General features: G+C 40.5%; 1 protein-coding gene across 12 annotated transcripts in view; it reads right to left on the bottom strand.

Annotated features, from left to right (window-relative positions):
• Positions 1 to 12,242, bottom strand: part of syne1b (spectrin repeat containing, nuclear envelope 1b) — a 76,195-nt gene extending 63,953 nt beyond the window's left edge. For 9 of the 12 annotated variants that reach the window (XM_068721487.1, XM_068721494.1, XM_068721495.1 and 6 more), the window contains exons 1-6: positions 6,415 to 6,887; positions 5,206 to 5,267; positions 2,636 to 2,731; positions 1,483 to 1,566; positions 476 to 568; positions 13 to 191 (exon numbers count right to left, since the gene is read on the bottom strand). In XM_068721487.1, coding sequence (XP_068577588.1) covers positions 13 to 191; positions 476 to 568; positions 1,483 to 1,566; positions 2,636 to 2,731; positions 5,206 to 5,267; positions 6,415 to 6,490 — 590 coding nt within the window. In that variant the 5' untranslated portion in view covers positions 6,491 to 6,887. Of the gene's footprint in view, positions 1 to 12; positions 192 to 475; positions 569 to 1,482; positions 1,567 to 2,635; positions 2,732 to 5,205; positions 5,268 to 6,414; positions 6,888 to 12,077 lie in introns of those variants that run through there. The other 3 variants (XM_068721488.1, XM_068721501.1, XM_068721500.1) reach the window with 2 other exon arrangements.
• Positions 12,243 to 12,858: the final 616 nt, after the last annotated feature.

Raw genomic sequence — 12,858 nt, 5'->3', positions numbered from 1 at the left:
AAAGTGACATACTTGGCTGCTGTGCTCTGCACCCATCTGAGCAGGGCCTTCTTGGCATTGCCCTGGAATTTGTTAACCACCTTTCGCTTCATGGGAGGGCTTCCTGCTTCAGAGCTGGCTAAACTCTCCACGGAAGAGTTGCTGTTGGACAGGGCCTGGAGGGCTGGCAGGTTGCTGGTTAACTCCTCAATCTAAATGAAGAACAAGATCAATGGGAGAAGAAGAGGTTGCATTGTGACCATAGCAACATGAAAAAAAAGGACTTTTTCTTGGCATTCAACTGAATCAGCGAGATAATCTCTCCAGCGACATCCGCTTCATACATTATTCTATGCGACAAAGATCAACATTGGATCAAAGAAGATTTGGTCCAGGAGTTTGAGAAGTTCCGAGTTTAATCGAAGGGCATCAACTCACGTTGGAGTGAGCACAGTTATTATCAAGCTCTCAGGATTTAGGGATCATCAAGTTTTACCTGAAAGTAGAGGATAACGGTCCATATCAACCCAAGAACAATTGATGGTCGTCCATCTGCGATGTCGGTGGCATGAATGTTAACAAGTTTGATCTGGAACAAAAACCAAGCAGAGGATTATTATGGAAAATAAGTCTGGAAGCAAGATTTATTTCGCATTTTCCCCTAGAAGCCCCCAACAGTTTCATACAATCCAAAAAAAATGGCAAGCTTTTGTTTTCTCAACATCATCAAAGTCAGGTCTTTGATGCAGGTAAGTACTTTAATATAGCCAAACCAGGAAGGCAGAAACAGCCACATTGAGAAGTGAACCAGCAGGAAAAACAGAAAAAAGAAAAGAATTGTGTCCAACTAGGCATTTTAGGAACAGCAGAGGTACCACAGCACTGCAAACTTTGCATTGGAGAAGTGCCTCAATTTGCCATGTTTACATCGCTACATTTGAGAAGCTCAGAACTGTAGATGAACACATCAGTAACCAGTGTTCTAGTCAAAATGCATCAAAATGCCTGTCAGTAGAAAAGCGTAATGACTGCATTTATTGAAACAGAAATGGCTGTATCCAAGCGTTGCTTAGTACACATCGTGCATCAAATGAAAAGAATGCATACAGTATGGGATCACACAGGGCGGTTAATGGCGACTGACCGGAGATCCTCGATACACAGACTGAAGGCACACATGATGGGAGAGAGATCACAACAATGTAAGACTCCGTCCTCAGGGAGCCCAGATGTAAAGTGGGACACAGGCTTTATAGAGCCGAGGGATTTAGAGAAGGGTTATGTAATCAAGAACTCCTATTTCTATCTGCTGCTTCTCTGAATATAGTGCAGGTTGCGCAGACCTTATGTACACTGACAAATATCTAATCAAAATCTTTTTCTCATGAGTTCTTACTCACACCCTGGACTTCTTTAAGACATAACACTGCTGATATTTAGTTGTGGAAAAAATGACCTCATACCATTTCAAAGGTGAAACTGCTGACATCACTGAATGCTTACCTTCCTGCCTTCGAGGAATTTGAGCGCTGTGCCGATGTTGGAAACCCAGTGGATCCTCTTCAGCTGGCGGCCTTGCTCGCGGGGCTTAAGACACAGTGGGCAAACAGTCAAAATCATGCTAGTCGAGAAAGCCATATTATACAATCTTCATTCAACCATTTACTGCTTTGGAACATTGTAACAACTTAACTGCAGATGGTAATTTTGTCTTCTTTACTACTTAACCACTCAAGTTTGCCACTAGCAAAGTAAAAGTGAAAGTGGCCTGGGAATATTAGCAGGGCTTTTCGAACACAAATTAAGTGGTGAGTGCCAAAGCTGCTTTAAGAGAAAACGTGTAATCCTGTGCTTTAAAACCTGAGTGAGAATCAGCTTCAATACGATCTGTCGATGTGAATGTTTTGGCTGATGTAAACCACAGGGGTCCACTTCTGGAAGCAGTAATTGGAAGCATCAGGCAGTGTTCACCATGACATGCAACTGATTCATTTGCCAAGTAACAGCTTTACAGATGACATGGCAGTTTGTTTTAAGACAGGTCTGATTACTAAATCCCTATCAGAGTCTGGGCCAGTGTGTTTATGTGTGTGGGCTTGTATTGCTATTTTTGTGAGTTGGTGTAAGCGTGTCAGTGTAAGTTAGGGTTGGATTGAGCATTTAGGATGCTTATGGTTAGGATTAGGGGCTAGGGAACGGATTATGTCAATGAGGGCTCTCAAAAGTATGCAAAGACAAGTAAGAAGATAATTATCTGACAATATCTTTACTGCTTTGAAAAGTATTTCATTGACTTAAAGACCAACAACACTGCTCATAATTATGCAAATTGTGAGCAACAATTATTGTAAGCAATATAGTGAATTTGTATGCATAATTTGGGGTTTTAAACCATGAAATAAATGGGAGGAGAGGCATTACATAATGTAGGGAATCACACATGCATGTACAAGTTGACCCGTGAAATTGACCCAGATGAAAAGGCGTGCCTTGATTTACATATTCATTATTCCAAGTGGATATCATACAGGGTGGCACTTTTCCTTTATTAAATCTACACTTCAAATCAAGAGTGTAAATCCCCTTGCATTACATTTAAACATCCTAAAGGTAGGACTCTTGGTAAAAGTCATGTACATTCATTAGTATTACTTACTAGTCTTTGACCAGACAGAACCTCCAAAAGAGCCAAAAGTTTCACCCCATCTTTGATGTCCTCAAAAAGGTCATTAACCTCGAGTGGTGGTTTATACTGGAGGAGACAAAACACAGCTTTAATCATTGCAACAAATTAAAATGGTTATGATTAGAAATGAATCAGTCTTGAGAACCAATGCATTTATAGAACCAGCATGGTTGCATTGTTAAATCTTTAGTGTGAAGGGATATTAGTATTCTAGTCCATTAGCAGGGATGAGGAGAAACCCAATGTTGTTTGTGAGAAACAGGCTTGTTAGAAACAACCACAGAGCCTCCCTGCAGCTGAAAAGATGGTGCCTTTTCCTCAGCAGTGGCCCGGTGCCCAGTCCTGAGGCGACGGTACTGATTTAACCCTAATTGGACTGTCTCCTGATATCATATCCACACATTTACAGAGCTGTACAATCTCCAAGATGAATGACAGCGTTATAACCTCCTGAGCATAAGTAAAATAAACAGATGTGTATTTAGCTTTAATTATAAGGAAAGCTCACCATGGGCATTCTTCATTTGGCACCATATACAGGCCATTTCACAACTCAACATATTCCATGACAGGATGCAGTTGGCTGCCTATTTAGGGCAAAGCAGTGTGAAGAGGCAAGCGTCTGTCCTGTTATTCTGTACATGCACACTTCTCTTCTTCCCGTCACAAAAGTACTGAAGAAGATGCGTCATGGTTTTGTGCAGCAATCTCTTTCCAAATATTATCAGCTGCTTGAGATTTATCTGAACCATATTGGTTCAAAAACATGCACTTATCAATTCACACTGCAGCTAAAGGTCTATGCATGGCTGCACGTACAGTAATGTGTTAAGAGAGTCAATCAAATATACTATTTGAGTATATAAGAATATATAACTATCATATTCCTACTACTCAAATTAAAACAAAATATATATTTTATTTTTTTTCAAATTTCCAAACTGCTAATATGCACAATCCCGCAAATATAGCTTATGTCATTCCCACCCTGGAAAATGAATTACCTGAGCAACAGAATCACATGAGACCTCCTAAAAGTGGAAAAACTGTGAAAATCACTGAAAAACCTGCTGAGTAATACGATGTCAGAGGAAATGGAAACAAAAGACTAGAGGAAAAGTGTGACAACTGCAGGAAGTTCAAGCTTAGATAATACACACTTTCATCCACAAACAGGAGATTCCATTCAGACCAAAATCCATCATTTACTCAAACACACAAAACTATTGCAAGAATCTACAGTAAACGCAGTGTCCGCAGTGTAAATTTGACTGTTAGAGCTCTTTCATGATGTAGCTTATGCTACATTAGTCCTATTGGTATGCACAGTGAGTGAGCTTGAGCGCAGTGCATGAATAATGAAGAATAGACCAACAGTGTCTCTGCTCTGGCCCACCACATAACTGAGATTCTTCTAAAGTTTTAGAAGCCCCGCTTTGAACTAATGTGGGCAGATCAGGCTCAACAAAAGACCCCTCTAAACTAAATCTCTTTGCCAGGTTCCAGACATAAACCCAGTGTCTGACTAGTTGAACACTCTGCTGTGTCATCAGTGATTACAGTCCCAAAAAGATCCCACAGTACTTATTCTGAATTCTGAACAGTTCATCAGTGTGCATGATTTAATACAGTTTGTCACAGTGTGACGTAATCCAGCATTTAAGCTTAAAATGTGTTGTTGTTGTAATTTACATGCCTGAACCTTAGACGCAAACGACTGCCTACAGGGAACTGTCCTCACCCCCTTGCTCTCCATCTGCACACCGCATCACTATCCCTGCCAAGCCTGTCCACAAATACACACACTCACACGAAGAACAAAACACCCACGCGCACTCAGACACACACACAGCGGGGGCACACCTACACCTAATACACGACGAACACACGTACCCCACACACCAGTTTCTGAATAATTCCATTATACCTCCCATATGTCCACATAAACACACTCCACTAGTGGTACAGAAGCTCACCCAACGATAATAGCCCCTAGTGAGCTTCTTTAAAACAGTACTGCAGTTCTGCACTGTGAAGATGCCTCTGAGCTCCGTTATGTCTGTGTCGTCTTTCCAGCGAAGCAACAACCAGCATGACCTTTTCTAATGGTTCTAGAAGAATTCAATGTTTATTTTACTCTGTGTTCCCTCCCCATCATTAGATCCAGTCATAATAAACACAATACACATTATATGATCTGAAATGCTTAAGAAACAAGGTGGTTTAATTCACGGTTAACAAGATAAATTGAATATCTTGTGCCGTGTTATTAGGGGCCATTATTGTCGGATGGCAAAGCTCATCTTGCAGTCAGTTCCCTTCACAGGCGTGACGGGTCAGTCGCCTGAAATACCACGGACCAAAGAGAAGCCACATCATCATGACGAGCAATAAAACATCACGAGCCTCTCTGAGGAAAAAGGTCAACATACCACAGCTTCCAATGTACATGTGATGTAATTGCCTTGACAATTTGTTTTACATGAGGTTGATGAGCAGTGGGAAGGCAGCGGAGAGCATGGATGAAAATGCACGCTTACCTTTGCTAAATGAGAGTTGATCCATTTGGTGAAGGTTCTCTTCTGCACTGCCTCCTGCTCATCTGAAAAGGAAAGGCACAGAGGTCATGTCAACACAGTACACGAAAGACGCCACATGCTCCTGACGGCTGACTGTTAAGCCACACACTTGCGACTAGAGGAGCTGTTGGTACTCGTAGAGGACACAACCGAATGTGGACAATACAAGTTATACTTGATGATCAGAGATTATGGATTTGCACTTGCTAACAAGTGGCTGTTAATTGATTCTAGATGTGGATATGGTTGGGTTCATAGCTTATAATCATAAAATACATAAAATATTAATCTCTAACTATAACTATATATATAAAATGGCCATTGTATGACTCCCCGAGCCAGAACCATACTTGATCCAACCTCATACCACATCGTCTTACACTGCTTCTGGTAAGTCAAGTAGCATTTTAGTCACCCTGCACCAAACATGTTACCAAGTACGACTTCTGCAGTGGTTAGATGTGTGCAATGTGAATAACACAGGCTTGGCGGTGCTGGTACAATTGATGCTCCAGAGCTCTCAGAAAGAGGTCATACAAGGAGATTAGAGAATGAGTGCTGAGGACATTTCTGCCAACACATCTCGCAAGCCCCCTCTGTGTTCAGTAATAACATGCGTGATCGTTTTGGTCACCCCCAGCCTCTTTTGTGGTCTAATAATATATTCAGTCACAATGCTTCATGCATTATGTAGCAGGTATGAACAAACAACTGATTTCTTTGCTAAAGTGGTGCTGTTGTTGCCGGTGGGATGGATTTCTAACACCCTGTCACGCATGCCGGTAGGCGACTGCTGCACACTGCACAGAGTGGCCATTTTTAAACATCCACCCTTAGAGATATAGACAGTGGTCACGTGTGGAAGGAAGCAATGCGAACACTACACAGGGAGCAAAGACATTGAGTTAACCCACAGGCAAATGCTTCATCACTGATGCACAGGGGATGCCCACTGAAGCATACACATACAGATACAAGCAAACACACACATACACACATACAGATGCAGCACACATACAGCTGTGTTTGTGCAGCATGACACTGTAACTAGTTCATGTAGCAGGGATTTACCCACAAACCATTAGCATCTGTTATTTTCCCAGTTATATCCCAGATTAGCTACGTATGCGCACACAGATGAGAGATGAAGGATGCTGCTGCCCTACTTACCACGTAGATACTGAAAGAATCCAGTCACCAGATTTAAAGAAGTCTTTCTGACAGATACATCCTTATAATGAGCCATTCTACACCCCACTCTCCGGCTCTCTCCTTCTGCCTCTCATCAGTTCCAGGGTACATATATGTATGTGTGAAAATAAAATCCACAGTGGAAAACTGAGACAAAAACACACAGCTGTCCTTTTCCTCTCTTTTTCCAGCAGGAAGCACAACAGATCTGGCTGAAAGCAAAAGAGCTGCTGGAGGCTGTGTCGAAAACGTCCCCTCCTCCCTGACACTCTCACAAACAGACACACTGACACACACACACACACACACACGCACACACACACGCACAGATGGCAGAGGAGAAGGCTCTAACGGATCGGGTCATTTACAATCCCATCCTTCCATCTTGCTGTGTTTTTTCCATCCAGAGGAGCCATGCCTGTGAGGATGTGCACAGCCCCCGCTGCACTGCCTCTGTGTATCATCACACTGTCTGACGCTGGAGAGAGATCAGCTAGAAGCATGGCTCAACCAATCAGCATGGGGGAGGCAGTGATGTCACAGCCTTGGCTACATTCTCCTGATTTATGCGTGTCTGTGTGTGTGTGTATGGACCTGTGTTTGCCTATATGATTTGCTTAATCTTCTATGAGACTGACACAGTTAAAAAGCATCACAAATTCCAAGGAAATCATGAAATATTTGTAAAATTACCCTTTTATTTATTTTTAAAAAATGTTTTGCTGTAAAATAAGATGAAGTCCCAGTAGACCTATTGATTAAATAGTCCAGAACTAAATTAAAAGACTGCTGCACAAAGCTCACCATGGTGCAACAAATCTCAATAATTAATGCTGAGGCTGGTGAATGACATCCACCACCTGCTCTCTCTCTCTTTTTCTCTCTCTCTCTCTCTCTCTCTCTCTCTCTCTCTCTCTCTCTCTCTCTCTCTCTCTCAGTGTCAATGCTATTGTGACGACAAAGCAGACACACCCACTCCGGGATTCCCACTTCACACACAGTATCATGTAAAAGCTCTAAAGCATATCCCTTTTTGTCCTTTAAGACCTACTGGAACAACTTCAGCTTTGACCAGTCTGTTTTCTATTAGACTACTCCACTCTTCTGAATACAACACACAATAGTGAATAAGTATAGTACTTATCTCCTGCAGAGAAATCCCTTTATTCTTTCAAGACCACTGGCATACTAAAAGCTTCTCTGATATACTAAAAATAGGCCTCCGTTTGTTATTCTATTATTACTGCTCTATAGACCGCTGGTGGAACTGGCCCAGAAAAGCTATTTGGGTGAAAATGGATTTTTTTTTCTCTCCCTTTTACATCAAAAAGGTAAAAGGTTAAAAGTAGCACCATTGAAATGTTGTTGACCGCTGCGTACACTGAGAACAATGAGCGCGCCGACATACTTCAATTAATGCACATTTATGAGTATCTAAGTCCAAAGCAGAAAAGGTTAAGATCAAAATATTAACCCTGTAATTAATTGTTATCAAGCTATTTTTTCCATTTTAGAATACTTCTTTAACCCTTCAACACCCAACCACCTTGAGACATCATACTTTTAGGGTTTCAGTATTTTTATACCAGGGTGTCCTCTTTAAAAATTACCAAAAATACTCTACTCTATTATACATAAATTACTCACTTACTGCTTTCATGGTAACATTCCTAAAAAACACTGCGTATGTCACAGTAGCAGAACAGTAGATAGTAAAATGTTATTTTAATTTTTTTTGTTTTGCTTCTCTGTTCAGAGTAGTGAGTCAACCTATAACCTTTAAACATATGCTATTCTAAATGCCTCATGCCACATAGGACCAACCCAGGAAAAACCTTCTGCTGAAAAGGAAGAGATGTGTTTTTGTTTCCACTAGAGTCAAGTAGGGCTAGATAAGAGCCAACACCTGCATTTTGGCCCAATACAAAAACAGTATGTTTTTTTGAAAGCTTATTTTAAGATATATAATTATTTTTTTAGTAGCCAAACGCAAGTTCTCAAATGTTAAATGCAACCCAAACAGCTGAACTCTAAAAATTAAAAAAATGTAAGCTTGAAGTATCATTCTTAAAAGCTGTTTTGATAAATTCCCAACATAAGATCCATTTTTCTTTCTTCTGGATATGAGCAAATCTATCCGCTCAAGAAGTGGTTGAAAGCTTCATAAAAGAATAAAGTTTAACCTGGAGAAATCCTGGTCAAACTGGGATTCAAAAATAAGCAAACAAGATTATGAATCTGACAAAGAAGTAAAGAGTAAAGGCCAACTTTGGAGCTGTTAGCCCTTAAACACTTTTCAGGACATACACAGTGCACTCGTAAAATACAAAATCAAACTTGTAAATTATAAGTTTTCCGGCTACTCAGTCTCAAATGTAACTATCTTAGAGAACTCTGTTAGTGTAATACAATAAACGTATGTAGGTCAGGTCTGGATCTCTGACAAGCATGAAATCCTTATGTAAAGCATCTCCCCATCATTGAGTCATTATGTCTTAGCCAACTGTTTTAATTAAGCCTGATGTAGTACTAGTAGCTAAGTGGCAATTAAAAGCGAAAAGCCCCAGCAACAAACACCAGCAAAGCATCAAACCATGAAAGCATCTTCAATCCACATGAGTAATGGAGTACTTAAGGTGATCTTAGGACAGATGATACCTTTGGCAATACTGTACTGTAGGTGCTTGTCTTCATTGGCCTGCGTTGGTCACCTGGGAGCACTGTAAAAGCCCACTCACTCTGTTGTTGGTCCATTTAGTCGAGAGCAGCCTTACTTTAGCTCTGACAAGCCAACAACAATCAGGCGGGACAAGAAAGGATTCTGTGGCTGTCTATTCGGACATGTTTGACACTGAGGATTTACTTAGAGTGTGAATGGTTTCCTGGTCTTCAAAATAACATGGCAATACCGTAATCTAATATTCACATACAAAGATAAAGAATGAGGAAGTTACATAAGATATGGTTTGTTTTACTAACTTCTGAGGCTTAGCTTAGCGTACAGATCATATCAGTGTGATGGCTGTCTGTCCCGGGCAGCTGTTACTGACACTGTAGAGCAGAAGCATCTCTCACAGCTGACAACATGCGTGCTACTCTGTCTTTTACTTGCTTTTGCTCCAACCGGGATGTAACTACTCCATCAGATTTCTAACAATCTGTATTCACAGTGTTTTAGCTTGTGACCTTTTACAACAAAGCTGCAGTCTTGGAGGTGTGAGGCGCTTTGGTTGATTGTCAGAAAATGAACAGGACGCTTTTTTGGACGATTGATTCATTGTTCACTGGTTTTTCGAATGTGAGGCTTCGCTATGTCTCATTTTCAGCTGAATAACTTTGAACTGTTGGCTCAGGCAAAACGGGTCTGAAGGAATTTGTGATGGGCATTCTGTCACAAAACAAAACTACATTAATAGGCTTTTATCTATTAGTATCTGTTAAGGGATGGAGATCACCACAAACCCTTTGCGTTTCTTCATATCCTGTTTGACACACAGCCTAAACTAGACCGAAACCCACAAGAAACCCAGGCGAAAAGAGAGCAACACGCTTGTCATGCACACTCCACCAGGCAACTAACAGGCATCCCCAGAGGGTATATAAGGCCACAAGGTGTTGCTACTCTATGGTCTTATGGTGCTGAAATCAAACACACAAATACTACGATAGCATGATGACAGCAAAAAACTAGAAAAAAAGATGTGGTTGTTGATACATTTCGGAGAATTCTTCATGAATCTCTTTCAATACACAGTGTAGATCACTACAATCGACAATATACATTCACAAGACTACAGATTAGCTGGTGTCAATAATTCATCCAGCTAGATGGACTGTTGTTTAGGTCAAAGTGAGTCTGCATTAACTGGCTCTGCAGGATGCCTTTAATGACAGGAAGCTGCATCTGAACAGTGAAAAAGCCCAGAGCAGCTTGCTGCCCGCCATCTACAGAGCACCTAAAACCACTGGCACAATAATATCTTCCAGATGTGACCTCACACCAAATTCCACTTCCTGTCATGAAACGCGCAACAGTGGCTGGCACTTTGCATTGCAGATTATGCCATCTGTGCATGGTTCAGGTGAATTTCCCCCAAGCAGTATTGAAGGTAATGTTTTTGGGGGATTTCATGTGACAGGTCAGAAAGATAAATCAATTAATTTCATCTTATTGTGTTTCTATTATTATCTTAAAAATAGATATTGAAATCTGATCTTTTTTTTCAGCAGCAGCTAATAAGAGGTTTAGTTTGTGTCTATCATTACACTATACTATAGCTTAAATAGTCTTTCATTTCAGAGAGTGAGTCAGTGTGCCGGCCTAATCTATTGATATCAAGTGAATGTAAGTAACTGTGAAACCAAGTCTCTCTAGAGCAGGAACTGGGTTGCATTGGCACAACCACAGACAAATGTTTTGTAACAGTCTCTATGGTAACAAGCTATAACGTGTACAATTTCCTGGTATACTGAACATCCACAAATGCATCTAAACTGAGCGGAAGCGGATGCCAGAATCGGCCAGACCTGTGTGGTGATGGTAGTGGCTTAATGCCCTTGTAACAAAAGGGGTACACCAACAAAAAGAGACCCCCGCTATCGATCTGTTCTCCTCCCAAGGGCAAAAAGGGTGTCAGGTTTTAGTCTTGTTCGGTGCATTGTCTGTGCATTCATGAAGCCACAGTTATTGTGACTCAGTATGTCAAGACTCAGACCAGATGAAATGTTCCTGATCATCCCTGGACTGATTCAATGAGCAAGAATTTCTTTGTCAGAAGTGGCAAAAATTGTTCTATTGCTAGAAAAGATTGGGTCCAAAAAAAATATTTTTACTGGGGACAAGATGACTTGATGCTACTTTAATAATGGCATGATGTGAAAACAAATTTAGCTTACTAATCTCAACAGAAAATTAGATTTAAAGATAAACAGATCATTGTTTGATCCATGTATTGAGATCAAGAGTTTCACAATATACACTGAATAAAACAAATCATGCTCTAATTAACTTCTCAATTACCGTATCTAGGCCGCAAAACAACTTAGTTTGGTCACAAGATGTTACAAAAGTTAAAATCAAATGTATTTTATCATTCCAAATAAGATTACATGCTATAGGAAAAAATAAACCTGACACTGTACGCACATAAAATCATTATCCTTTTAAAGGCAACAAGTACCTGTGGACAGAGCAGTTACGTAATGTAGGACTGTAACGTATCATTTTAAGTATTAATTAAAAAAATAATCTTAACATTGCAATTTTTGTGCATTTTTTAACTCTAAATCTTAACCAGCAATACAGAATGCATTGCAGAGACAAAAAAAAATAAGTTAAACAGACAGATTGTTATTGCAAAGGCAATAAGTAATAGTTTAATTTGATGGTATATGTTTTCTAACTCTCTGTCTAAATGGTATGTGAATAAATGAGTGTGTGTGTGTGTGTGTGTGTGTGTGTGTGTGTGTGTGTGTGTAAGCATGTGTGTGTGTGTGTGTGTGAGCATCTTGCCTTGCAGAAGCTGGCAAACTTGAGATGGGCACGCGGCCCAGGCATTGAATCAGCACAATATTACTGTGCAGCAGCGTAGGAGGAGAGTGTTTAGTCCGTAAGCCAGCTGAAGCAGAAGAGTGACACTCACCCTGCAGTTTCTGCATCACATTAGCGATGTCCACAGACGGCCGACCGAAGTGCCTTGGAGAGGCCATGTCGTCTCACCGCAGCTGTATGACAAGGTGGGTCACTGATGCTGATGGCACAAGATCCTTCACAACTGTCCTGAGTGGGACATCCCCCCTCTGCCCCTCCCTCGCTCTCCTTCTCTCTCTCTTTCTAATTTCACTGCAGGACCAGGTCCAATTGAATCTCAGGTTTCATGCAGGGACAGCAGGTTTGCTGTCCAATAGAAGCTCTTCTTCCAGTCGTTGCCTGAAAAAAGAGAAGCATGTTAAGAGAGTTTCGATTGAGGCCACACCTTTTGACATGCAGCTATTTCATGACGCTGTTTTGCTCACGATTTATTATTAGATTTAAATTAAAGGTTATATTTTGAGACCAATTTAACTGTTTAGCTTGTTTTCTTGTTCACAAGTACATGTTGATGTTGAATGACCCCCCCCCCCCTTAGGGAACTCAGCTATTAGTTACTTTGTACCTTAGAAGTCACAAGATTCTCACAGTGTATCTCAAACATTAAAATACTACAACAATCTGCATGTTTTAATTAATATTTTCAAGATTTTATTCTAGTTTTCATTGCTGTTGATGTTGTTTGTACCTCTCGGTTAATAATTTTGTGTTTTATTATGCGAGAAGATAATTTGCTTTTTAGTGAGTTTCTCATGTATAAATAAAAGTAAATTACCCTTCTACATCAAACAATATATCACAAGAAATAATTAATGTGTCACCTGGGAGGAAAT

The sequence above is a fragment of the Cebidichthys violaceus genome, unplaced genomic scaffold, assembly GCF_023349555.1.
Source record: "Cebidichthys violaceus isolate CVI_PGR_0920_01 unplaced genomic scaffold, fCebVio1.0.p SCAF_28, whole genome shotgun sequence".
Lineage (NCBI taxonomy): Eukaryota > Metazoa > Chordata > Actinopteri > Perciformes > Stichaeidae > Cebidichthys > Cebidichthys violaceus.
This window is presented reverse-complemented; position numbering and strand designations above follow the sequence as displayed.